This window comes from Danio rerio, chromosome 5, assembly GCF_052040795.2.
Source record: "Danio rerio strain M-AB ecotype USA chromosome 5, GRCz13ab, whole genome shotgun sequence".
Classification (NCBI taxonomy): Eukaryota; Metazoa; Chordata; class Actinopteri; order Cypriniformes; family Danionidae; genus Danio; species Danio rerio.
In genome coordinates this window covers 9,365,762-9,393,673 of record NC_141025.1, presented here as the reverse complement: position 1 = coordinate 9,393,673, position 27,912 = coordinate 9,365,762, and the positions used below count along the sequence as shown (strand labels likewise).

At 35.9% G+C, this 27,912-nt stretch overlaps 2 protein-coding genes across 15 annotated transcripts in view; both read left to right on the top strand.

Moving 5' to 3' along the window:
* The first annotated feature begins 830 nt into the window (after positions 1 to 830).
* Positions 831 to 20,086, top strand: zgc:153352. Of its 14 annotated transcripts, none has more exons than XM_087252844.1 (13): positions 831 to 1,026; positions 1,626 to 1,759; positions 4,743 to 4,841; positions 4,927 to 5,507; positions 6,852 to 6,950; positions 9,187 to 9,307; positions 9,686 to 9,777; positions 11,671 to 11,740; positions 11,842 to 11,997; positions 13,738 to 13,859; positions 15,821 to 15,931; positions 19,592 to 19,632; positions 19,744 to 20,086. In XM_087252844.1, exons 1-13 carry the CDS (start codon positions 1,014 to 1,016, stop codon positions 19,911 to 19,913), a joined length of 1,809 nt encoding a protein of 602 aa, XP_087108970.1. In that variant the 5' UTR covers positions 831 to 1,013; the 3' UTR covers positions 19,914 to 20,086.
* Positions 20,087 to 26,661: 6,575 nt separating this feature from the next.
* fyb1a (FYN binding protein 1 a) overlaps positions 26,662 to 27,912 on the top strand; it is a 36,657-nt gene continuing 35,406 nt past the window's right edge. Inside the window, exon 1 of the mRNA XM_087253205.1 lies at positions 26,662 to 26,735. The gene's annotated coding sequence lies outside the window, so the exon portion shown is untranslated. The remainder of the gene's footprint in view (positions 26,736 to 27,912) is intronic.

The window sequence follows — 27,912 nt, the reverse complement described above, 5'->3', positions numbered from 1 at the left end:
TCTCTGTAATAATTGTGTTTGAGTCGCTCAGTTTGGCCACATTCTGAAAAGATGGATCTCAAACTCGAATAGGGATTTTTGCAACAGGTTCAAATACACCAAAATGCAGAAAAATCACATTTGATATACATTTAGAACAGCTGCTGTTTAACTTTTCAGAACAATTTAGGCACTCTTAAGTAACTATTACTAAACAAAAACTAACAAACAAGCTAATAGAGGAAGAAAGAAAACTGCTGTGGATCACTCTGAGAATAACACCGTATTAAGATTTGCATCTATAAGATTTTAAATTGTCATTTTTACATTTGACTAGAATTTTCTTTGGTGAACTATATACATTCATGTATTTTATGTGAAAAGTCTTAATCATATTGGTAATAAATAAAATCAATTTTGTTTTTACTAACAAAATTAGCCTCTTATTTTACAAAAATAATTAACATTTAACAGATTTCGACTGATTTGTAAGGTGTAAACTTTTGACTATGTAAAAAAATATATATTAAATATATTTATATATATGTATAAAGACAACTTTATCATAAAAAGTATTAACCAAAACATTGGTTTATTTGGAAGTAACAAAATTATGAATTATAAATATCTCGATCATATTTCATCCATAAGTACTGATAAAAGTATATCAAAGCATACTTGCCATAAATGTGAACGTCAGTTTAAACGATTTTCGCTTCAGAAATGATTTAAAAATCAAATCTTGATCTCTGTTTATATTCGCTGACGTTGAATCATCGCCTTAAGATGGCGACAAAGGAACTCACTTATTTACAACCTCTGTAGAAGAAGTGGTTCAACCAATCAGCGTCATTCTCTTCATCAACCGCGAAAATTTACACCATGGCAACGGGAAGTGCGATTCATTTTTGCAAATCGATTCTTTTGAACAGTTCTTTCAAACAAATGAATTAAAAACGATTCGTTGAGTATTTCATCAAAGACGCCCATATTTTGTTAAAGTCTTACCTGGGAGTAAATATGTGTTTATTATAATGAGTTTTGACGGTAAGATTTAATAATATATGCGTTTACTTTGATTTTGTACAGCAATTCAGTTTAATTTCGCTAGATTATAAAATCCTAGGCGTTTCTGACTTCCACGTTTTGATGTAAATGCATTTATTAATTATAAGTGTGGCATACAAATGTATAAAGAAAAAAGCGAAATTTTTCTGATCGTTTTATCGACTGTTAATCATATTTAAATCATTTTAATTTATTTTGTTTACAGTCGACTCATTCAAAAGATCCGATTCTTAAGAACGATGCACTTACGACTCGAACAACGCAAGCGTAAACAATTTGAGGTAAAGTCTAGATAGGATACAGCTGTGGATACCAACATCTATAGCATTATTTTTGTGACAGTGTACAACAATAAATAATATTTTTACATTACTGTGAAGGTTGGGTCAGGGGTAGAATTCGCGTTAACTTCCGGCTGCAGCTGTATCCCTCATTAGCAACAACCACAGTTTGACACGAATGTCGAGATTGAGTTTATTACAACAGTAGAAGTAGCGTGTGATTGAATGCAGTCGGGATGTGTTCGGTGAGGTTTATGGTGATGTGTGTGGATGAGTGTGTGGATGTGTATTATACAGACGGGCTCAGATTGCAGCTCTCGCCCTGCGGCTCTGAGTTTCTGATAGAGAAACAGCCGTCAGCCTGCGCGCACCCGCTGCAGGACACACACACAGTTAAACAGAGGACAAGATTCGCCATCAGCGAGTTTAAGGTAACTTATATGTCCTTTCAGACCTAAAACTGCATTCAACATGATAAACTGATGTAGTATTCTGTCTATTGTGTATATATGTACTGTGTCTATCTACTTATCTTTCTATTTATTGCTCATCTATCTATCTGTCTTTCTATTTTAGTATGTAAATCTGTTTAGTTGTCTGTGTGTGTCTGTATGCTTATCCTTCTATTTATTGGTCTGTCTGTCTACTTACACTCACCGGCCACTTTATAAGTTACACCTTACTAGTACCGGGGTTGGACGATCCTGAATTAGTACTAATGGGCTCAAAGTTTGCCAAGAAAATATTGTATTACACGAACACCATCAACCTGAACCGTTGATACAAGGCAGGATGGATCCATGCTTTCATGTTGTTGACGCCAAATTGTGACTACCATGCAAATGTTGCAACAGAAATCAAGACTCAGACCAGGCAACGTTTTTCCAATCTTCTATTGTCCAATTTTAGTGAGCCTGTGTGAATTGTAGCCTCAGTTTCCTGTTGTTAGCTGACAGGAGTGGCACCCGGTGTGGTCTTCTGCTGCTGTAGCCCATCCGCCTCAAGGTTGGACGTGTTGTGTGTTCAGAGATGCTCTTCTGCAGACCTCAGTTGTAACGACTGGTTATTTAAGGGTGCTTTCACATCTGTAGTTCGCTTCATTTGGTCCGGACCAAGAGCAATAAATTATATATTGTTGCATCTTCTGCAGTCTTTGGGTCGTTTTCACACCACACTGCTGGCTTTGGTCCGAACCAGTTGAAACAAACCAAAATGCAGTCATCTGACAAAATCCACATCTCTCATTGGCCAGATGTTGTTGAACATATTTCCTAAACTGCTTATTGATTGGTCAGAATTCACGTGCGGGAAAATGCCAATGAACTCCTGCAGGTAAACAAAACCTTTTACTCTGAAGGGACGACTGCGCTGGCTGATTGTGTCCCTGCTTTAGACAAACTGTACATTTCGAGAATGAAGCGCGGCCGCAGCTGGAAAACAGTGTTTAATGCATCGCTCGTCACTTCAGGAGGAGACCTGAATGAATTTAGCTAAACTGCGACATGGTCACCTTGCGGAAATATTACCAATGATCCATCAGGTAATGTTTTCCCCTCTCTCTCTCTCTGTGTTGGTAAAGCGCTGTCAACAAATATTTTTCCTCCATATCCCTTAATGGACAGCGCATCGGCCTACTGCAGCTGAATTAGTCCAAAAGGCGCAGTACTTTTTGCGGTTGGATCTGTTTTAGTACGGATCATATTCTCACCACAAACGAACCGCTCCGGGGTTCAATTGAAAGCGTACCGAGACCACCTCTTCAAGCAGGTCTGGGTACGCTTATTTGGTCCGCTTTTGGTGCGCACTCGAGTACGATTGCTGCATTCTAACCTGCCCAAACGAACCGTACCAATAGGGAAAACAAACTCTAGTGCGATTCAATCGAACTAAATAAGGCAGGTGTGAAAGCACCCTAAGTTACTGTTGTCTTCCTATGAGCTGGAACCAGTCTGGCCATTCTCCTCTGACCTCTGGCATCAACAAGGCATTAGTGCCCACAGAACTGCCGCTCACTGGATATTTTCTTTTTATCGGACCATTTTCAGTAAAAGTTGGGAAAGTACATTATTTAATGTGTTCCTCATGCAGAACACCATTCCTTACAAATAAATAATAAAAAAAAATTTTTTTTAAAACAATGTTCCTCAAAGAAAGATAGGAAGACATTTGGATATTTCACCTACAACAGTGCATAACATCAACTAAACATTTAATCTGGAGGAATTTCAGTGCATATAGGACAAGGGTGCGAGCCTAAGCTGAACAACCGTTAGATTCCTCTGGCGGCACAACATCAAGAATCCTCATTCATCTATAAGAAATATCACCACATGGGCTCAAGACTACTTTGGCAAACCTTTGTCAAGTACCACAATACGTAGTTACATCCACAAATGCCAGTGAAAACTGTACTGTGCCAAAAGGAAGCCCTATGTTAACAGTGTCCGGTCGCTGTCGACTTCTTTGGGCTTGGAAGCATCGGGGATGGACAATCACACTGTGGAAAGGTGTGATGTGGTCAGATGAATCAGTATTTCAGGTATTTTGGGAAGCAGAAATGGATGCAGTGTGTTCCAGACCATAAAGAAAAGGATCATCCAGATTGTTACCAGCAACAAGTCCAAAAGTTAGGGTCTGTCATGGTATGGGCTTGTGGTAGTGCCCTTGGCAAAGGTGAATTTCACATCTGTGAAGGGACAATTAATGCTGAAAAGTACAGAGATTTTGGAGCACAACATGCTGCATTCTTTTCCAGGGACGCCCTTGTATATTTCAACAAGACAGTGCAAACCCACATTCTGCACACATTACAAAGTCCTGGCTGTGGAGCAGGAGGATACAGGTACTTGACAGGCCTGCCTGCAGTCCCAATCTGTCTCCAATAGAGAATGTGTGGTGCATTTTGAAGCTCAAAATGCGACAACGAAGCCCCTTTACTGTAGCCCACCTCAAGACTTGTTTGCTGGAAAAATGGGACAAAATTACACCAGAAACACTTCATCACTTGGTGTCTTTGGTTCCTAAATGTCTTGTAATTGTTGTGAAAAGAAATGGCAACATTACAATTAGATAAATGCTTCACTGTTCTAACTTAAAAATGTTTTGCAAGAAACAAATTTGGAAGTTGTGTTTATTTTGAAAAACAAAAACAAAAAAACAACAAAAACAACAAAAACAAAAATATTTAGGAAAAGATTAATTATTGTTTGTTGTAATGTATGCAGTGTAATACAAGTCAAAGTAAATTTAGAAATGACTTTCAATGTGTTTTCTATACTGTCCCAACTTTTGGATTTGGGTTTGTATATGTCTGTGTATGTATATGTCTCTGTCTATTGGTCTTTGTGTCTGTTTGTCTATTTCTGTCCATCCATTAATAAAACAACTAATTTATTTGTACTTTCTCTTATGTAGCCATTAGTATTGGATGCTTTGGCATTCAGAAATAAGTATGCATCTCGTCCATATTTGCCTGAAGAGCTCATAACTCACGAATTCAGTTCTACGAACAAGGTAAGACTACCCTAAAGCTGGAGAAAGGTTTGCTTTTCACATATATTCTTATTTATTCTATTATTTACCAAATGGTCATTTTTAGACTTCCTCAAGCAGTGCCATAACAGAGGTGGAGTGGCCTGAATCTGACTCCTGCACCACAGGAGCAAATGGAGAGATCACAGTCTGCTCTGTAGATGGACACGCCAAACTCATCCTTTCTTCTTCCGGTGAAGAGTTCACGGTGGATTTTATCTGTCACTCCAGCAGAAATAAAGTCGACTCACAGGATCCACAGCTTCAAGAACATCAACACAGAAGCACATGTTTGTTTAGTTCTTTAACATCCAAATCTGTGGGTGCTCAGATGGACCGTCCTGGATTGAATCTAAAATCCCCCAATACAGAAATACTGGAGTCAACAAGCGTGAAGTCTGGAAAAGTGCATGTGTACACCAGAGTGATCCAGCAGTTTTCCAGAGCACTTTACCCAGAGATATGGCACTATCCTCTGTCATTAGCTCTTGAACACTGGGAATCACTAAAGACTAAAAGAAATACTGATAATGGGGAAGATGGAGAAGGTTTAACAGATGGAAAAGACAGACAATATTCCCAAACAGGCCGGAAGACTCTACTTCCAAAACCTTTGCCTTTAAAATGCCCGTCTCCTCATCAACACAAGTGAGAAACGACAAATATCTCATCTTTACTTACACACTCATACACATAAATACAGTTGAAGTCAAAGTGATTTGCCCTCCTGTGAATTTTTCTTTTTCAAATATTTCCCAAATGATGTTTAACAGAGCAAAGGAATATTTTACAGTATTTCCTATAATATTTTTTCTTCTGGAGAAAGTCTTATTTGTTTTATTTTGGCTAGAGTAAAAGCAGTTTTTCATTTTTAAAAACCATTTTAAGGTCAAAATTATTTGCTCCCTTTTAAGCAATATTTTTTAGATTGTGTACAGGACAAACCATCGCTATACAGTAACTTGCCTAATTACCCTTATAATCTAGTTAAGCCTTTAAATGTCACTTTAAGCTGAAAACTAGTATCTTGAAAAATATCTGGTCAAATATTATTTACTGTCCTCATGGAAAACATAAAATAAATCAGTTATTAGAACTGTTATGTTTAGAAATGTGTAGAATTGTTTTCTCCATTAAGCAGAAATTGGCTCAAAAATATAAAATAATTAAAATATAATTAATAATAATTTTAGCCGGGCTAATAATGCTGATAGTAAGATTTTTTAATGTTTTAAAAGAAACCAAGTCTGCTCACCAAGGCTGCATTTATTTGATCAAAAATACAGTAAAAACTATTTAATTGTAATATATTATTACAATTTTAAATAACTGGTTTCTTATTGAATGTAGTTTCCTATTTAATTTATTCATCTGATTCAAAGCTGCATTTTCATCATCATTACTTCTTCAGTGTCACATCATCCTTCATAAATCATAATATAATGATTTGTTGTTCTGTTATCATCATACAAATTCACAAATAATGATTCTTACAAATGTCACCGTTAAAAACATTTTATCTTGCTTCATAATATTGTGGAAACTGCGATACATTTTACTCATATTTTTATCAAAGAATTCTTATTAAAATTCAAAAATTAAAATGATTTCTTTTATTTCCAGTCTTTTTTTCACAATATAAATACATTTATAATATATAAAAAAAGTTTGCAAATAAAAGCTATAGTTTCATTTATTTCTATTATTTAAATAAATCTTTTTAAATATAATAAAAAAAATTACAGGTGGTCATTTTATTTGAGAAAAAATGTCAAAGAAATTAAAAAATAGCTCAGTGGATAAATCAACAAATTGGTTTAGAGTTTAGAGTCATTTTAATGGAAAAACATTTCCTTCCTTCATTCCTTTCTTTCTTCCTCCCTCTTTCTCTTTCCGTCTGTCCTTCATTAATTTATATATATTATTTACTTGAATAATGAAAAGCTCCACTCCTCTCATTTACTCTCATAACACTGGCTGTTTGATGTTCAGGTGGAGATATGACGCTGTCAATCCTGATTTGCTGGAAAAGGAAGAGGAAGTCACAGCTGAGCTGGTTAAAGTGGTCTGGTGCAAAGGCATCACATACCGGTGATTACTCATCCTTTTACCATTGCATAATATTAAACAGCATTGCTTGTGGAATAATTTTACTAAGGTACAGATAGCGTGTTATATTACACTATAAATCAGTGGTCCTCAACCACCGGGCAGCGAACCGATATCGGTCCATGGAACGATTGGTGTCAGGCCACACAAGAAATCATTAATTGGTTCAGTCTTATTTATTATCTGAACGATCCTTTATTTTGAAAAATCCTTTTATTTTGAAAAATTACCTCTTACATCTCGGTCACTTGAGAGCCCAAATTTAACCCTCAAGCAGCAAAATGAGTAAGAAACTGAGGTCTTTGGAAAGTTTCTTTGCTAAGGGGAAAAGGCCCATTGAAAGACCCGTGAACTGCCAAGGAATAGATCTGCAACCCATTTGTCAACAAATCACAGACAGACACAGATGAAGCTGAAATAAGCTCATTAGTCAAAAAAAAAAAAAAACTAAGTAAGTTTATTTGATGTATTTGTGGTGAAGTCTGTTCAAGTCTTTCTGAAATGATGAGTCACACACAGATGCAGTACACACACATTACCGTTTACTGACACCTTGTGGCTGTGAATTAGACAGAATTATAGTTAAAAATTACACAGCGATTTTGCTGTCTTTATGACAAACTTTTAAAACTTACAAAAATCACAGAGAGTTGTAACAAATATTTTACTCCCAGTTTATTTGCAAAATAATGTTCTGTGGACATGTGTATACATGTTTATTATAGAAACATGGTGCCTGTCAATCGATTCGGTGGGCAGGGAAAACTCCTACTTCACGTTGATGTGGGCCTCAAAATCACTGAGATTTGGATCCTATTATAACATCAGTAAATTAAAAAAGAGACTGCCAGTGTTTATATCACTGTATTTGCACAGTTCTGTCCAAACAGCTTACAGAAGATGATTTTCATTATAGGTGCCCTTTAAAACAAGCAAAATAATCATGTTTTCGCTTTGAAATAAGTCTGTTTTTTTCCATCAGCAGATTATTTAGTTTGTCAAGGAAAACAGACTTATTTCAAAGCGAAAATGTGATTATTTTGCTTGTTTTAAGGAAGAACTCAGTTGATTTTGCTGATTATTTCTGAAAAGAAGACACTGTTTTGCTTGTCTAGAAAATGCTTTTGGATTTATGAATTTGTAGACATTTAAACTAAGAATGAGAGAAAAACAGGCATTTTTTGCTGTGTTATTACTATTCACCCAAAAATGAAACTTTTGTCAACATTTAGGCCCAATCCCAATTCTACCCCTTAGCCTTTACCCTTACCCCTACCCCTTGTTTTGCTCGTGCACGCCAAGGGGTAGGGGTGTGATAATTCTCTTTAGCTTGAAGGCGTAGAGCTAAGGGGAAAGGGTGATTAGCCCTTCGAACGCAGATTTTTCAGGACCACACGCGAAACCAAAGGGTAAGAAAATTTCCTAGAATACACCAGCCTCAGTGGCAGCATTGCTAAACCCGAAAGTAAGGAGATCCACAAATGAGTATTTTTTGTCATTGTTACATATTTTTACATCAAACAAACACATTTTAATATATTCATAACCGCGTTCGTGTTTTACCATCATGCTTTAAAAAAAAAAACGCTAAAAACCCGCAAAATTTTGCGATCTATAATCCCTAATCGTAACTCCTAGACAGAAATCCCACAACATTCTGACACTTGATGACACTCAAATACCCTGTTAGTAATGTCTAGTGGCTGAGAATGAGCTTTTTACAGTGTCTGGTATAGTGTTAATGTTGTTTACATAGATGAATATGGCCACTGTGTAAATGCACAGTATTACGATCTTATTGCCAAATTAGATAGTTATGATAACATAATATATGCCTTAAAATAGCACAACTGGAATAACAACAGCAGTCTTGATAGTCTGATCTCACATGAAGCAAGAAATCACAATGACGTGTACAGGTGCTGTAGTGATGTCCCAATTCTTAAGGATAAATTTTGAAGCCCTTCCCCTTAACCCTTGGTTGTAAGGGGGTAGGGGTACAAAAATAGAATTGGGATTGAGCCTTACCCGCAAATCATTCATTTCTTATTTTAATGATCATTTAAAGAAGATTTTTGTCTCTACTATTTTAGTTTAAACAACAGTGAATGTCAATGATAATGTTTTTGTAATATTTAGCATTGCACAGAAGAAACTTAAACATTTGGAAAGATTAGAACGGACAAATGCTGATCTCATGTCTCTTTGTTTTCTTCAGTATAGTAGATGGAGTGATACCGATGGTGGAGATCTCACCCGGCGATGGTTCACTCATCAGATCTAATGGAGTTCTAGCAAACTACTTCACACATTACAAAGCTGGAGCTGTTCACGCAGACGTAAGACATGCACTCCCTGTCAGTTTTGGGAGGGATTAAAAAGACGTATGATACAATTTAAAATTGTAAAAGAAAAGTTTGCGAGCGGTATGAATGAATGAGTTCGGACATGCTACATCCACCATGACATCATCACAGTATCCTTCACTTTAATTAATAAATCCTCTGCTGTGGGTTCCGTTGTGTCCATTGGATGTGCATATTAGAATGTTTACTGCACCAATTCATATACAACTCTTTACTGTACTTTAATTAATTGCTTTTGCTATTAAAATAGTCTTTGTTCCTAACATGGCATTCAATAAAAATATATGATAAATTCGTAATGAGAATGAGTGAATGTTGGTGAGCGATGAGTTGATTTCGGTGTGTTTTCAGGGAAGGGAGTGTGTGTATTACCTGTGTGGTCTTCCGCCAGATGTACCGGGTCAGCTGTATTCTGTCCAGTCTGTTGTTACACGAGCGAGCAGGTGAGAAGAGAGTTTTTTTTGACAGATAATGCGATTTGTGATTTGATTTAAGATTTAATTTTGTAGTCAAGCTTCAGCTCAATAATCTGTGTCTTAGCAAAGAAAAAATATAACAATAATATATAATATAGAAATAATTTAACATGAATTTTGGCGACGCAGTGGCGCAGTAGGTAGTGCTTTCGCCTCACACCAAGAAGGTCGCTGGTTTGAGCCTCGGCTGGGTCAGTTGGTATTTCTGTGTGGAATTTGCATGTTCTCCCCGCGTGCGTGTGGGTTTCCTCCAGGTGCTCTGGTTTCCCTCAAAGTTCAAAGACTTGTGGTACAGGTGAATTGGGTTGGCAAAATTTTCGTAGTGTATGAGTGTTACAACCCCTTTTTGTCTAGGGGAATGAGGTTGCACATTTAACTGAGGAATTGGTAATTGCAAAAAAACTCAAAAACAAATTGTGATACAAAGTAAGGATGGACAGCAAGAATACGTGGAAAAATAAGTTATTTATTTACAAAATGGTGTGGGTGAATCAGTGAGTGAGGTATTTACAATATATACAAGGTTAAAGACAGTATACAATTAAATGTTAGAAAGACTGGCTATGGGTGGCGCTAAAAAAAAGAACCAAACAAAACCAAACAGTCTTACTAATATTCACAACAAATCCCCTCTAATCTATTTTAATAAACAAAAGATATGAAAAAGAAATCTTGAATGTCAATGACGTCCTATCTAATCTGCACTGACTAACAATTAAACCAAAAATACACAGGTTGGCACACACCTTCTTACCTGGTGTATATCTAGACAAATGTTAATCTACGTGCTGATATGTATGTCACGTGACGTACTTAACTACCAGTCTTTCTTAACTCACAGGGAAAAATTAGGTTAGGGAAGATATGGCGAAACAAAGGTAAGAACAGACACTAACAAACCTGAACAAAGTGTAAATCAAATAAAGACTAGCAATAATAATAAATGGGGATAACAAACTATCAAACACTGACAAATCAAACCAAGCAAACGAGCCAAAATACAACAATCAATCAATCAAGCAAGCAAGTGTCAATCAGAGAGTCTACTGAACTAACAAACTGAAGACCGTTTAAAGGCCAAGTGGCATGCAGGGATTGGCTAGAACTTGGGCAAAGTGGTAACCAATCAGGTAGCAGGAGAGATGGGATTGATTGCAGCAAGAATAAGAGAAACAGCCAATCAGAGATGGGTATAGGCGGAGCAAGCATAGAAGTGGAGTGGGTGACCAGCAGAAACATATGATGAGACACAAAAATTAACAAAATAACCAAATAAGTGCTGGCATGTAACAATGAGTGTGTTTGGATGTTTCCCAGAGATGGGTTGCAGCTGGAAGGGCATCCGCTGCGTAAAACATATTCTAGATTAGTTGGCGAATCATTCTGCTGTGGCAACCCCGGATTAATAAAGGGACTGAGCCGAAAAGAAAATGAATAAATGAATGAATGAACATAAATTCAAAATAATTTATTAAATAAATTCTAAAATAAATAAGGGTGGCACGGTGGCTCAGTGGGATTGCAGCTGAAAGGGCATTCGCTGTGTAAAAACATGTGCTGGACAAGTTGGCAGTTCTGCTGTCTGCTGTGGCGACCCCTGATAAATAAAGAGACTAACCCGAAGGAAAATGAATAAAATAAACTATTAACTTTTAAATTTCTTGAGATTACACTTTAAAATGATTTATTTTAAACAATTTTAACTTCTTTTAAATGATCTCTTTTTTATCATTTCAATAAAGAAAAATACAAGTAATCAAATGACGTCATTCAAATAAGGTGGGATATTGTATGTGTAATGTAGCTTTTGTGAAATGCATAAACAAAGAAAGCATGTTTTTTTGGTCTGTGTTTGATTAGGATTCTGAAATGCTTCATTCAGGCCAGAAGCTCGGTCAGGACCACGCTCTCTCTTTACTGCTGGACTGAGGTGTGTTTATGTGTGCATGTGTGTGGGTGTGAACTCTGATGGATGCTCACTCTTTTCTGGTGTATATGAGTGTATGGTGATAACTGTTGTATCTTCAGCAGGCTGCGGTGTGTGATTGTGCACGTGTGGTTCAGGAGGTGACCGTGGCAGGTTCTGGATCTTTTAAAGCTCTGTCAGACGGGACTGTTGAGGTTTTGTTTTTCGATGGAGTTAAAGCACAGATGATGAGGAAGTCTGATGCATATACCGCTGCACAGGTACATCACATACTGTAGTTCATTCACATACCATAGAGCTTATTATTACATAATTTTGAACTTGAATCATCTCAGCAAGATGCTCTTTCGCTTTTGCATTTAATTAAGGTTTTTACAAATGAAATATATATTTTTATATGCCTACAACAAATCAAATGTTTGGTTTTTTATTTTGAAGAATTAAAAAATCAAATTCAGCCATTTGTTTGTATATTTACATAACATAGGTTTATTTTTGCATTGTAAAACTCATGAATTAATGTGAAATATTTAAAATAACATGAAATAAGATGAAATGAAATATGAAATTATAGATATAAATTTGATTCAATTATATTTTCATTCAAATATATATAATAATGCCACAGCCATATCACCCTGCAGCCCAAGACCGGTCACTCACTGAAGCTGAGCTGGGCTGAGCCTGGCCAGTACCTGGATGGAAGACCACATGGGAAAACTAGGTTGCTGTTGGAAGTAGTGTTGGTGAGGCCAGCAACCTGCGGTCTGTGGGAGTCCTAATGCCCCAGTATAAGTGAAGGGGACACCATACTGTCTTTCGGATGAGACGTTAAACCAAGGTCCTGACTCTGTGGTCATTAAAAATCCCATGGCACTTCTCGTAAAGAGTAGGGGTGTAACCCTGGTGTCCTGGCCAAAGTTCCTCCATAGCCCCTTACTTGTTATGGCCTCCCAATCATCCCTATCCACCGAATTGGCTGTATCCCTGTCTCTCCACTCCACCTATAGCTGGTGTGTGATAAGCGCACTGGTGCCGTAGTCCTGTGGCTGCTGTCGTATCATCCAAGTGGATGCTGCACACTGGTGGTTGTAAAGCGCTTTGGGTGTATGGCCATACACGATAAATGCTATATATAAATGCACACATTACATTACATCATTTATTCAATATTCAATTATTGTATAATTATAATACTATTAAATGTTGCTGATTTATTACTATGGATGTTTGTTTTGGTGTATCTAAAATATAGTTTTTTTTTTCATTGTTTGTTTAATGAAAACAGTGTGAATGTCTAAATCATTCATTTTTAAATATTACTTTATATCTTTTTTTTACTTTTTGAATATGCATATTACCTAATATATTAAATTTATACACAGGCAGACACATAGTGGAATATTTCAAATGCTACTACAAAAAGAAATATCAATTATAATTGATCATTTATATAAAGTGCCATACATAAATATATCATTATAAACAATAATAATATGAAATGTTTGCTTTATTTTTTAAATATATAGCCCCTTTAAAAGTAGCATCTCAAGGCACTTTGCAGACATATAAAATATGCAGCAGTAAAAGATACATATAAGAACAAATTCCAATAATAAAAAATATAAAATAATAATAATAAAATCAAATAAAAGTTACCCTAAAAAAGTAATGTTGCAGATTTATTACTACTTATTTTTGTTTTGGTTTATAAATATATTTATATCATTCAGTGGAAACTGTAAGTATGTCTATATTATGAATATTTTAATATTACTATAAATTTTTTTTTTACTTTTTGAATGTATGTATTAACATATATTTTGAAATTATGTGATATATTATATATGGCATTTAATCAGTATGCTAAACAAGACACAAATCACATTAAGCTGGAATGAAGTCAGTAAACAGAATGGTTTATAATCCAGCTGTATTGTTTGTTTGTTTTATTCGTGTTTTATTGCAGTAAGTGGTTTTTGATGTATTTGTTATGACAGTGTGGAGAAATGGAGCAAAGACTAAAGACAGAAAGCAGGCCATCTGACAGGTGGTGCCAGCTCAGTTTGCCAGATGGGCATCAGACTCTTGTACATGTGGACACAGACAAAACCTACCAAAGGTAAAGAGATAAAGGAGAATTTAACTGATTAGTAAGTTAGGAAAATATGAAATTTTCCAACCTCTCCCTCTCAATTCAATTCAATTTAAACTTGCTTTATTGGCATGACAATTTTTTTATATAAATATAACAAATATGAAAACAAATTACATAGTAGTAGTGAATTCTTTTTTTTTTTTAATAAAAAGTAATAATCTTTAAAAAAGCAGTGATCGTAAACAGTACATTTAACAATCAACATCTTAGCACTTATTTATCACAGTCTAGAATTGTGTGTGAGCATGAAAAAATGAACATGCAAAATCCTTGAGTCTTAAAATTCTAAATGTCGTAAACCTAAGCGCGTGTAAGAATGTATGTAAGCCTTTTACACCCGTCAGTCTGTTAACTCACTTTTCAGAGTGTTTGGATTCTGAATGTTTTTTTTTTTGTTCTTGTCAATCATAAGGGCCCTATCATACACCCGGCGCAGTGGGGCGCAAGACGCGGTGCAATAGTCTTTTGGTAGTTTCAGCTTGGCGCAAGAGTCGTTTTGAGGCGTTGCACTAATCTGTTTAAATAGCAGATGCTTTACTGCTTATTTGTGCGCCCATAGGCGTTCTGGTCTAAAAAGGAAGGCATCTTGAGGCGGACCGCTGACGCGTCGCTATTTTGAGAAACTATAATAGATTTTTCATTAGACCAAAACTAACCCGGTCTAAACTCCGGTGCAGAGTTGCGCCTCGCTTACGCACTGCTTAATACACACAAGAGAGCAATAGGCAAATATCTTTACATATGAAAAAATTTAAATATTAAGGATATATATAGGATATAATAAGAATAGATATAGGATATAAATATAAAGTATTAAAATATTACAAAACATATTATTTTCTAGCCTACATAAATATGAAAAATCACTGCTTTTATGTCTTCTTCATCTCGGGAGGCTTTTTCAGTTCATTCATAACAATTTGCTTTTGTATAATGTTATTATTATTAGCAGTATTATTTATTATATCCATATTTATATTTGTTTTATTAAAAACAAGCTTAGATTTGCCCACCTGTCAGGTTTAAGACCATATGGGGCACAGCATGTGTTTTAGGATATAACTCAGGTTTTTGAGCACATTTTGTCATTATTGTTCATTTATTCATTTGCTGGAAATTAGAACTGAATTTAGAAATAGTTTTGAAACAAATATTTGTGCTTAACAAACAAAAGTATTTATTTATAGGCTAATTGATGTCTGTGTGTAAAGGTTTCCCTATCCAAGAGCGAATGTGAAAGTAGATCCATTATCTCACATTCTTACGCAGTAGATGCTCTGTTTAACAGTTTTCTGTTAAAAAAAACTGTGAACTGTTTGCTTGTGAAATGCTCATTTTTTCCACTTACACTTACTTTGCGTCCTGTAAATAGCGAATGCACTCTTGGCGCAACGCAGCTGGCTCTTAAAGGGAATGGGAGATGAGACTCTAATTGGTTTATTCTCAAAACACACCTATAACTCATTAAGAAAATAAACTCAACCCTTTTAGACCATGCGCCACGGCGCAAGGCAGATTTCCCGTCCTTAAATTAGCAAAATTGTGTCCTGACACGCCCTGAAAGCGTTTGCGCCCTGCGTTTTGCGCTCTGCGCATGGACCGTCAAAATAGAGCCCTAAGTGTGTGCGTGCGTGCGTGCATGCATGTGCTCGTGGTGTTTGGTATCTCTCTCTTTTTCGCTCAAATTCAAATGAGCTTTATCTACATGACTGGTCAAGTATTGCCAAAGCATTGCATATTACATAAACAATGAATACAATAGTATAGTGATTATATAATAGAAATATAAAATACAAAAAATGATCAGATAAAATTTGATGAATACTAAATTAGATATAAATTAATACACAAATAAGAAGAACACTAATATGATTATTATTATTATTAAGATAATGATTGAAAAATGATCATTTCTCTCTCCTCAGATATGTGTCTGCTGTAGTGCAGTGGTGTGACTGGGTAAATCAGACGGAACAGAGCACGAGTGCTCTCTCAGTCTCCGCCCCTTCTGACACACCTCAGCCAATAACCTGCAGGTATTAAGAAACTCATTTATTATGTTTACAGTGGACCCTTTTCTGTTATGAAGCATTTATTGGTCATCAGCATCTGATGCGACTGTTCAGTTTTGAAGAGAAGCGCTCTCACTCAGTGCAAGGGAGATTACTTTAGTTGTATCGTTTTGTATTATGTTTAGTCGTTTGGGAAGCAGTGACACAGTCAAATCTTTTGCAGAACACCACTTTTTATTCTCGAAAATTTTCATAAAGACCTCGTGCTGCAAGTGTAAGTAAATTTGCTGAAAGTGCAGCTGACATGCAGCGAGGGGTTTGCATATGTAATCAACTCTGAGAGTTCATATTCTTTGCAAAGTACGATTGATTAATAAATCCATACGAAACGGTCCCTTAAAAGTGACGGCGCGTCTTCCTTTTCATGCTCAGGCATGCTTTGCACTCACATCGTGCTCTGGCACACCTTTTCCAACCGGGTCAGGGCCGGCCAACTGAACCGTGCCGGAGCACTCACACTTGTCAAACTAGCCAGGAAATGGGTCAAACCTGGGCACAGTTCTGAAAGCCTAGTGTGATAACGCCCTAAGTTTAGCCAACTATGATGACTTGCACTACTGAGAAGCCCAGAAATGTGAAAAGGGTCCACAGCCTACATTGGTATTCAACTACTTTTTGAATGCTATAGATTTGTTTTTCTTTGTAAGTTTCTTATAGGAATTTTTAGGGGTGTCTTGAATTAACCAACCAGTTATGAGAAGTCACTAAATTACAAACTTTGTAATTAGCAATGCATCCCATGATGGATTGCTAATTGCATGACAATTAAAATGATTGAGAACTACAAAACTAGTCATTTATGTGATTGATTATAACTGCAGAAACAATTTTATTTCATTTACCACATATGCATATATGTTACTCTGGATCACAAAGTCATAAGTGTATTTTCTTTAACAGACATTCATTTAACATACACTCTCAGAAATAAAGGTACGCGAGCTGTCACTGGGGTGGTACCTTTTCAAAAGGTACACATTTGTACTTGAAGGGTCCATATTCTTACCTCAAAAGTGTATATTAGTACCTACAAATTTTAAGAGGAACACTTTTGTACTTTTTAGGGACTAATATGTATCCTTGAGGTATTGATAAGGACCATTTAGGTACAAGTTTGTACCTTTTGAAAACAGGGACCTGAGTGCTCTCATGTAAAGTGGAGTTCGCGCGCGCGCTGAAACAGACCAGCGGGTACCCGGCTGGATTGCTGCCAACCATATAGGCGAGCTCGCCTTCAATAATTCATTTTCTTGTTGGCTTAGTCCCTTTATTAATCGGAGGTCACCACAGCGAAATGAACCGCCAACTTATCCAGCATGTTTTTACGCTGCAGATGCCCTTACTGCCTCAACCCATCTCTGGGAAACATCCACACACACACACTCATGCACTACGGACAATTTAGCCTACCCAATTTACCTGTACCGCATGTCTTTGGACTGTGGGGGAAACCGGAGCGAACACAAACGGAGGGAGAACAAGCAAACTCCACACAGAAACGCCAACTGAGCCGAGTCTCGAACCAGCGACCTTCTTGCTTTGAGGCAGCAGCACTACCTACTGCGCCACTGTATCGCCCTGAGCTTGCCTTTGATTCAGTAATTAAACTAAAACATGGGGAAATGCAAGTTTTTGGACCTCAGGCTGGAGGACGCAATATTTAAAGACTGGCCTAGGCCTTTAGTTGGCAACAGCCACGAGGCTTATAGCCACGTCTGCAAGAAGACGATTATATGGGCACTATATCAGCTGTCAATCACTGAAGGCTTTCCGCTGCCAGATGACAGGAGGCTTGTGTGGGGAATGCGGGAAATGCAAACGGTGGAAGAGTAAAAAATACAGATGACAGCGATTATGTGTTGAATGTTGATCCGCCAGCCGAGTCTAATCGAGTGTTTTCGGAGAAGGTGCCCGAATCTCGATGCGTTATTCACTGCGTGTTCAGCGCAAGTGTCCGCTATAATACTCTAACACCGCACACATCATCGCCAAAGAAGCTCGCCTTTACTGAGTTTAAACTGAATCTGCAGCTCATAACAAAGAGCGGTATTGCGCTGGTGATCATCGCGAGAATCCTGCTCTGCCCTGGTCAGCTGACTCACCTACTTTTTTCCCACAAACACAGAAAACTGTAAATGAGCGCATAACGAGACTGAGCATTTAAAATTACAAAAACCGAAACAAAAACTTTTAAAGAGTGATAGAAGTGAGACTTTTCTTCCTTTTGTCCATTCCTTCTTGAGGTGTATATTATTTTTGTATTTAGTTATGCGTACCTTTATTTCTAAGTGTGTACATTTTATATCATACATCATGTGAAATATAATTAAATAAGCTTTTCTTTGATGTATAATTTCTATAATATTTGTGTAATATTGAGAAAATAGCTTTTAAAGTCGTCCAAATTCCATTCTTAGCAATACAAATTTCTATTCAAAAAGTTAAGCTTTGATAGATTTACAGAAAAAAATTTACTAAATGTCTTTATGGAAAGTGATGATTGCTATTACTGTGTTGCAATGATTTTTGGCATAAATCATTCTTTCTAAATTATGCGCATCAATTTCAAGTGGGTGCTCAGCAAAACAAAAAGTATGTAAAAATATATGAAAAGGCGGCAACACCAAATACCAGAGTAAAGTCTAGGCTTTACCATACAAATTAAAGTTGGAATAAAAAAAAATATTGTTAAAATATTATGTCAACTGAAAAAAATCTATTTGATATGTAAAAAAAATCATTTATCAACCTTCCTTTGGAACTTTCATTACAAAATATCAGAAATTTTAGAGTATTGTTGTACATTGTGACATGTAGAGAGAGAAGAAAATAAACCGATAAATAATTAATAGAACAGTAAATAATACTTTACTAGATATTTTTCAAGACACTTTTATACAGCTTAAAGAGACATTTAAAGGCTTAATTAGGTTAAGTAGGATAACTAGGCAGGTTAGGGTAATTAGGCAAGTCATTGTATATCGATGGTTTGTTCTGTAGACTATCAAAAAATCTAGCTTAAAGGGACTGATAATTGTGAACTTAAAATGGTGTTTAAAAGATTAAAAACTGTTTTTATTTTTGCTAAAATGAAACAAATAAGACTTTCACCCAGAAGAAAAAAACATTATCAGACATACTGTGCAAATTTCCTTGCCCTGTTAAACATCATTTGGGAAATATTTAAAAAAGAAAACTCAATTCAAAGTGGGGCTAACAATTCCGACTTCTACTATATATATATATATATATATATATATATATATATATATATATATATATATATATATATATATATATATATAGTGTATTTGTTTTTCTTGTATATATGTATATGTATGTGTATGTGTGTATATATATATATATATATATATATATATATATATATATATATTTATATATATATAAATATATATATAAATAAATAAATAAATATATATATATATATATATATATATATATATATATATATATATATATATATATATATATATATATATATATATATATATATATATATATATATGCATATGTATATGTGTGTGTATGTACTCTATATGAGTGTATTTGTTTTTCTTGTATTGAATTATCCTTTCATCATCCTGATTTCTTTCACCCTTACAGATCTGTGGTTTCAGAGCTGGAAAAAATCAAGAGATTCAACTGTATCTTTTTTTATTATTGTTTATGTCTGTATTTTAGATTCTGTCAGTGTAGTAATATATCATTGAGAGAGACATGCCTATAGTAGATATTTCTTTAACACAATCCCTCAGTTTTGTTGGAGAACAGCCCAGTCCTGCGTTTACCAGTGAGATCTTTGAGCTGCGAGCGTTCATCTGACCTCTCTGAGACTGAACTCACTGAGACCTGCATCTCTGAGGCTCTGCAGAAAACCGCTAAAGCCATTCAGGACATTGATGCTCTGCTGTCAAACAGATCGTAGGCCTGTGTGTACATGTGGCTTTTCAAACGCATCTCACAACTCATCTGCTTTTATGGATCTTACTCAGTGAATGGACTATTTTGCAGTTTACCTGTCAAGAACATATTTCAAATCCTAAAACATCCAAAGAAGTATTTTATTGTAAATTAAATAAAAATGAAGGCTATTTTTTATTTTTGCATTTGTAATTTTAAATTTTAATCTTAACTACAATACAAAATATTCTTTAGTATGGTTTACACTACTTGACATAAGTCGTGTCGCCTATAACGTGACTTCTAGTTGATCATTTGGTATCAGAAGTGGCTTATATAAAAGGCAAAGGCCTCTAGATTACGCTTGTTTGATCAAAATAAAATATGATCTTGCCTTAATTTTTAATGATTTCATTAGCACAGTAAGCTCTGACTTTGCTTAGACAAAAGTCTTGTTATTTAACAGAAATAATGTACAGTATAGAATATAAAGTATTATTATTATTATAACCTTTATTTTATCAGGAAAGACACATTGAGATTAAAAATCTCTTTTACAAGAGCGTCCTGGCCAAGATTAGGCAGTACACAAGTCACGTGAGTCCAACAGACAACAAACAAAAAACAATTTACAGTTAACATGAATCACACTGACAACTATTCAAAACATCTACAAACCCGTGTTTCAACTTCTAAAACTTTTATAGTCTTTTTAAAAGCATGTAGTGAAATCAAGTCTTTGAACTGCAACTGTGTTTGCAGATTATTCCAAGCAAAAGGTGCTGCGTACTTAAAAGCCTTTTTTCCCATCTCAGTCCGCACTTTAGGGGCGGAGAGTAAGTAAATATCCTGTGACCGAAGACCATAGTTAAGAACAGGCTTTTTACAAATATAATTCTGGAGATATGATGGGAGTAAACCCAGTATAGATTTGTAAACAACAATATGAAAATGCCAATATGAAAAGTCATGCTGCAGTGGAAACAGAATGAATATTGTGTCTGACTCCATCATGAGCTTGGAGGACTGCATCTATATACAGCTCTGCAATGACTCAAATCACTTCTTAATAAAGTCATCTGGAATGGCAAAAAAAGCGTTCCTGCAGGACTCCCAGAGTTCATCAAGATTCTTTGGATTCATCTTCAACACCTCCTCCATCTTACCCCAGGCATGCTCAATAATGTTCATATCTGGTGACTGGGCTGGCCAATCCTGGAGCACCTTGACCTTTTTTGCTTTCAGGAGCTTTGATGTGGAGGCTGAAGTATGAGAAGGAGCGCTATCCTGCTGAAGAATTTGCCCTCTTCTGTGGTTTGTAATGTAATGGGCAGCACAAATGTCTTGATACCTCAGGCTGTTGATGTTGCCATCCACTCTGCAGATCTCTCGCACTCCATCATACTGAATGTAAAACCCAAACCATGATTTTTCCTTCACCAAACTTTACTGATCTCTGTGAGAACCTTGGGTCCATGCGGGTTCCAATAGGTCTTCTGCAGTAGTTGTGATGATTGGGATGCAGCTCAACAGATGATTAATCTGAAAAATCCCCCTTCTGACACTTTTTCAAATGATCAACTAGTTATTATTACAAGTTATTATTTGTTGCTCTTACAACTGGGATCGACGACAACCCTTTTTGTCTTAAATGGACAGTTCACCCAAAACATGACAATTCTGTCATTTACTCACTTTTCACTTGTCAGAAACCTCTCTGACATTTTTCTGTTTAACACACAAGAGGATATTTTGAAGAATGTTGGAATCCTGTAACTTTTGACTTATATATATATTTTTTTCCGACGATGGAAGTGAATGGTTACAGGTTTTCAGCTTTTTTTTTAAATACTTTTTTTGTGTACAACAGAAGAAAGAAAGGTTAATAATCACTTGGCAATTTATAAAATATTGAGTAAATGCTCATTTTGGGTGAACAATCTCTTTAATTTTCCTCATTTCATCGTCCAATACAACTGTCTGCCATGCAAACCCATTATGTATTCTTTTTTCCTATCAATTTAATGGCATTTCATTGTATTGTTTAGAAATACATTGTGCCTATATCAGTCGAAATCTCATTACCTTATTGAATTTCTCTCTTGCTTATAAATAAGTTTCTCTAATGTTAGGGGATGTGTTTTCAAATGTTCAAGCCGTTTAGGAGGAAGAAAAGAGTTGTAGCAAAATTTGATTAGTCATCAGTAATCCTGCATTTTCAACCACACTCCTAGAAAAGACTGCACAGACAAGCTAAACTACCATAGAGTCAACATTATGGTGAGTAATTTTCTTTTATATTATTAGCGATATTTGTTAAACAATTTTGCCTTCAACTTCGATTTTGTATATATTGAGAGCTTCTGTCTGAGTTATTTAGAGTTTGGTTTGATCTGCATTTCTGCCAGAGCTGTTGTCAATATTGTCTGAATGGATGGGATTGTGAATGCTGAAAAGTACAGACGGGTTTTAATTCATGGAATTCCTACTAGAAAGCAGCCAATTTGTAATAGGTTTCAGGGTTCAACGTTAAGGATTATTTCCACTGGCCCTACTGGACCAGTGGTTCAGACTTTTACTTGCCCTGCCAAAAAATATTTAGCAGTAAAATGTAGCAGTATGGATAATGTGCATGTATTTTATTGCAAAACAAAAAGTGACTGACTTAAAAGTGTCGGCAAACCAAGCAAAACATTACTTCATTTTTGTAACCCACATCATCTTGTATCCATGTCAACAGACGTTTTCTGTTAGCCTCTAATTTTGATGTGACGTCAGGTTGCCGTCTCTTTGCTGTACTGGTTTTTACCAGGTAATGGAAAAAAAATAACGTGCTCGCAACATCCAATCAGATATAAGAAAACGAAAAGCAATATGGTGTTTACGACATCACAGAGAAGGTAGCATTCAAAGACTTAAAAGAACAAATAGCTTCTCAATTCTAAGACTGTATTTGCACGCAATTGACAAATAGTAGCAAGCAAATTGAAATTTAATGACCCGATTGGGCCAGTAACGATTCGGTCTACTGTCCCGGGCATCTCTCACACTGGCCCCGGACCATTGGGCAGCCCTTATTGTTGAACCCTGGGTTTATTTTTCAGCATGATAAATATCCCAAACCCACTGCTAATGTAATGAAATCATATTTGGGGAGAACAGCTGATGAAACAAAGACAGTCATGAAATGGCCTCCACAGAGTCCAGACCTAAATATTATATACAGTATAGGGAATATTGGCAGGTTTGATGAGATTCACCTTAATCTACATGCTAAATCTAAGGAAGAACTTTTAGAAATGCTGAAAGATGCGTGATATTAGATAGCACATCATTACAGAAAAGACTTGACAATAAAGTTTGAGATGTTGCTTAGTGCTAAAGGGGTCATGTTTAACACAGACTTTTGATGCTAGTCTTTTGATTCCAAAAGTAATGTTGTTCTAAATGTTGTGTACATGTTTCAACTCACCCAGAAGTAATGACCCAGCACTTGCCCTATACCTTTTAGATTTGTGCAAAAGTCTCAAGCCCCGGTCAGATCACACGATTTTTTTTGTTGGTTACAAAAGTCCACTATGTCGGATTATGCGATTTTATTTATTTATTTATTTTTATTTATTTTATTATTAATATTTTTTTTATTTAATTAATAGATTTTTTTATTCTCGAGTGAAACGGATAAATGAAAACACATAAGCAACAGCAAGGAAAAATCAGATGTTTAAGATATAGGGCTCTATTTTAATGATATAGGTGCAGAGTTTAAAGCGCGTGGCGCAAAAGCATTAAGTCAGTTGCATCGTGCCATGGTGCATTTACTATTTACATGAGGGACTTTGTAAGTGTACAAACTGAATGTTTCAATAGCGAGAAAACAGTTAAACAGAGCATCTACAGCGTAAAGCCTGATTTATACTTCTGCGTCAAGTGACCGGCATAACCCACAGCGCATGCAACGTGCGTGACTGTGCCTTTATACTTCTGCGCGCTGTCTCTGTTGGTCTGCATTAACACTTCCGAAACGCTAGTCGGCAGTGAAGTGTAAATTTTCCTCTGTGTCGTTTCTTCGCTGCTTTTTTGCTTTTTCTGAACGCTTCCGGGATGTACAAGTGGCTCAAACTCGCTCATTTTGAGGCAGAAACCGGCGGATGTGCAACAACTTTAACTATGAGGTAAACACAAAACAAAACTTTCCATCTGGAGCTCCTTCACGGGACTCCACACTTGTAAACAATCGCTCGCGCCATTCGCGTGGATCTTGGTCCTGCCCAGAGTCGTCAGCACTACCAAGCCGACCAATCACAGAGCTTGCACTACGAGTTGTTGCGACGTGTAGTTACATTTTTTTAGAGGTGCACATCAGTAACGCCGATGGCCACGGCGAAGGGCTATGCGTCAGCGTCGTAGCATACGCGTGCGTTTGACCCAGAAGTAAAAATCAGCCCTAAGGAAAAGGAATGAGCCTCCTCCAATCGGCCTTTACTTTCGCGTTCTCTTTTTCTCTTTCGTGGAGTAAGGAAATGGTGGAAACTCACTTCACTGAAGACATCCATTAGCCTACATATTTAATTTTATTTAAGTGCAAAGATTTGTTTCAAAACTATTTCTAAATTCAGTTCTTATTTTCAGCAAATGAATAAATGACCAATAATAACGAAGTGCAGTCAGGTTATATCCAAATACACATGCTGTGCACCATATGGTCTAAAACCCAACAGGTGGACAAATCTAAGCTTGTTTTTCATTTTATTTTGTTTTCGGCTTAGTCCCTTTATTATTTTGGGGTCGCCACAGTGAAATGAACCAGCCTAAGCTTGTTTTTAATAAAACAAATATAGGTATGCATATAACAAATAATACTGCTAATAATAATAACAACATTATACAAAAGCAAGTTGTTGTGAATAAACTGAAAAAAGCCCCCTCAGATGAAGAAGGCATGGAGGCAGTGGTTTTTATAGTTATGTAGAGAATAATAATTTTTGTAACATTTTAAATTTTTTATTTGTTTTCATTTGTAAAGGTATTTGCGTATTGCTGTACATCCTGTGTTTATTAAGTAATGTGTAAGGGAGGCGCACAACTAACATGCTCTGTGCTGAACTCTAGACCTGCTTTCAGCTGGTCTATTGCACAGTCTATTTAAGTTCCTCAAAATAGCAACACGCCAACAATGCGCCTTAACACACCTCTTTTTTAGACCGAAACACCCATGAGTCCACAAAGTGGTGCAAATGGATTTACTATTTAAACGTGGCAGGAAACGGAAAAATTACTGTTGGGCTGGTCTGAAAATAGCAACACGCTGGGGCAAGCAGCCTACAAGTCTTGCACCTTATTGCGCTGGACAGGGACCATAGTCTTTAAAATAATGACATTTTAAAAAATTAGCAAATATATAACTGAGATTTGTGATACAATTACAGTGAAGCTTAAATTAATTCCTTATTTAAATCAATATTTTCCTCTAAGCCAAACAAACCATCACCGCACAGTTAAGTAGTGGAGGGGCACAAGTAAAAAAATTATTTGGATATTTTTCTTGGATTTTTATTTATTTATTTTTTGATTTAGTATAATTTTAACTAAATTTTAATGTAATGTATCTTTGGTTGGTCTATAAACAAGAATAACGAATAACATTTGAGGTGAAGAACTTCAAAACAAGTCCACTATATGCACCAAAACACGAAATGCCATGAAATAGTGTTGGTTTGTTAAATAAAATAATAATCTAGCCTTAATAAAATGAAAGTGAAATATTCACAGTTTTAGAGAAACTATTTTCACCATTAATGACAAATTTGAATAAGCAGGAAATGCTTTTGCAATGTATTCGCAGCACTGAACATGTTCTCAGATTACCTGGGAAGAACAAACTCTGTTTAAGTTTGAGAGAACTCAGAAACTCGTTGTGAGGATGAAGATGTCTGCATCCTTGTGCCATTCTGTCAGATAAAATTGCTTAAAACACCTTAATATTTTAGAAAAGGTAGTTAAAGTTTACATAACCAACGTTTAATCTTATCCACCCATGACCCACCCAAAAGTAAATATGCAGCCTATTTTCTGATTACCTGACCAGCTCATTAACAGCAGCACTCGTGGATAAACCCAGAAAATGATCTGCTTTTATTGCACAGTGTCACCCATGTGACAGAACTCGTCGTGAAGAACGAGAAAAAATTAAACATGCTAGACTTTCTGCCACGGTGCCGTGAAGCATGGCAGGCATTGTATTGGTTGTCATGAACTATGCCATTACACGAGAGGAAACCATTGAATCTTGTGTCACGACGCCCATTAGGTGTTTACGACACCCTACGTCAAAATAATCGTGCTGAAATTGTGACAAATTCTTGTGATCTGATCCGGTCTTTAGGCTCCCAAAGCTGGTGTTGGCTTTTGCACAGTACTATATATATACATAGTGGAGACATGCAAAAAGCTGATCAGCAATTATAGGAAGCTTTTGATTGCTGTAATAGCCAATAAAGATTGTTGAGAAGGGAATGAAGTATTTTGGATGTGCCACTTTTTGTGTGTACATTTACAGTCTAGTCTTTTGATTGCTTAATGCTTACAAGAACCAACAGCGTCATTTGCATTTGAGCAGAGTCTGTGTTGCAGCTCACTTAAATGGCCATACTAAGAATAAGGGTGTCATTTTGTGCCAGTATTAAAGCTGACCTCAGATCAGCTCTGTGGCGCTCAAGAGTGAAACCCTGGTTATACGCCTCTTCCTTATTAAAATAATAGAAGCGTTCATTTCCTTTGGCTTTATTTGTGATTCTCACTAGTTTCAGAGCTACTGTACATCTGCACACTCTTGCATACGGGCTAGGTGAGTTTGCAGGAAACTCTAGCTTTTAAATGTATTTAAATGGCCGTGCTCTGTTTAGATTTTTCATATCGTTTGTTAATGCTTCATTATTTTATTCTCATGATTGTACTTGTGTTAATGAGGCAAATTAGAGCAGGCAACTTATTAGAAAATGTGATTTATTCTTGTGTATTTTGGTTGTTGGATTGAGAGCCAGTTATGTGACTGATAAGGGTTTTAAAATGTTGATATTATTGTTGCATTTTAAGATGCAGTATAAGAATTTGCAGTGTTTCTGTAGGCTTGTGAGTATAAAGTGTGAAGGCGGGACGCTAGGTGTGAACTTAGCACAGCTGTTCACAGCTATATGTTTTTGTTCATTGTGTGCATAATACTATTTGCATATGCTGCACTTATTAAAATATGAGCGTAAAAAGCATTTTTATACTTGCCTGGGAAAATGTGAGCTGTGTTGAACTTTGTAAACTTAATATAAGTGTTAGCAGGAGGATTCTGTGAATGGTTGACGGTCAAAAATAGCGTATAGTGCATTGCTAGTGTTTAAAAAAGAAGAACTTAAAGGGACAGTTCACCCAAAACTGAAACTTTTATCATCTTTTACTCATCTTTCAATTGGCGCACACCTATATAGAGCTACCTTTTTCTATTGAACACAAAAGGAGTGCTTTTGAAAAGTGTTGGAAACCTGTAACCATTGACTTCCATTGTATTTGTTTCTTCTATTATGGATGTCAATGGTTACAGGTTTCTAACATTTTTCAAAATATCCCTTTTAGTGGTCAACAGAATTACTGTAGAACCTCTTGAGGGTGATTTAATGATCTCTGAATTTTATATTTTGGGTGAAATATAAACAGACCCCTGTTTATTTTTTCCCCAATTTCTGTTTATTGGATAAGAAGATTATAATAGTTTTAATAACTCATTTCTAATAATTGATTTATTTTATCTTTGCCTTGATGACAGTACATAATATTGTACTATATATTTTTTCAAGACACTTCTATACAGCTTAAAGTGACATTTAAAGGCTGAACTAGGTTAATTAGGTTGACTAGGCAGGTTAGGGTAATTAGGCAAGTCTTTGTGTAACAGTGGTTTGTTCTGTAGACTATTGAAAAAAAGATATAAGGGGCTAATAATGTTGACCTTAAAATGGTTTAAAAAATTAAAAACT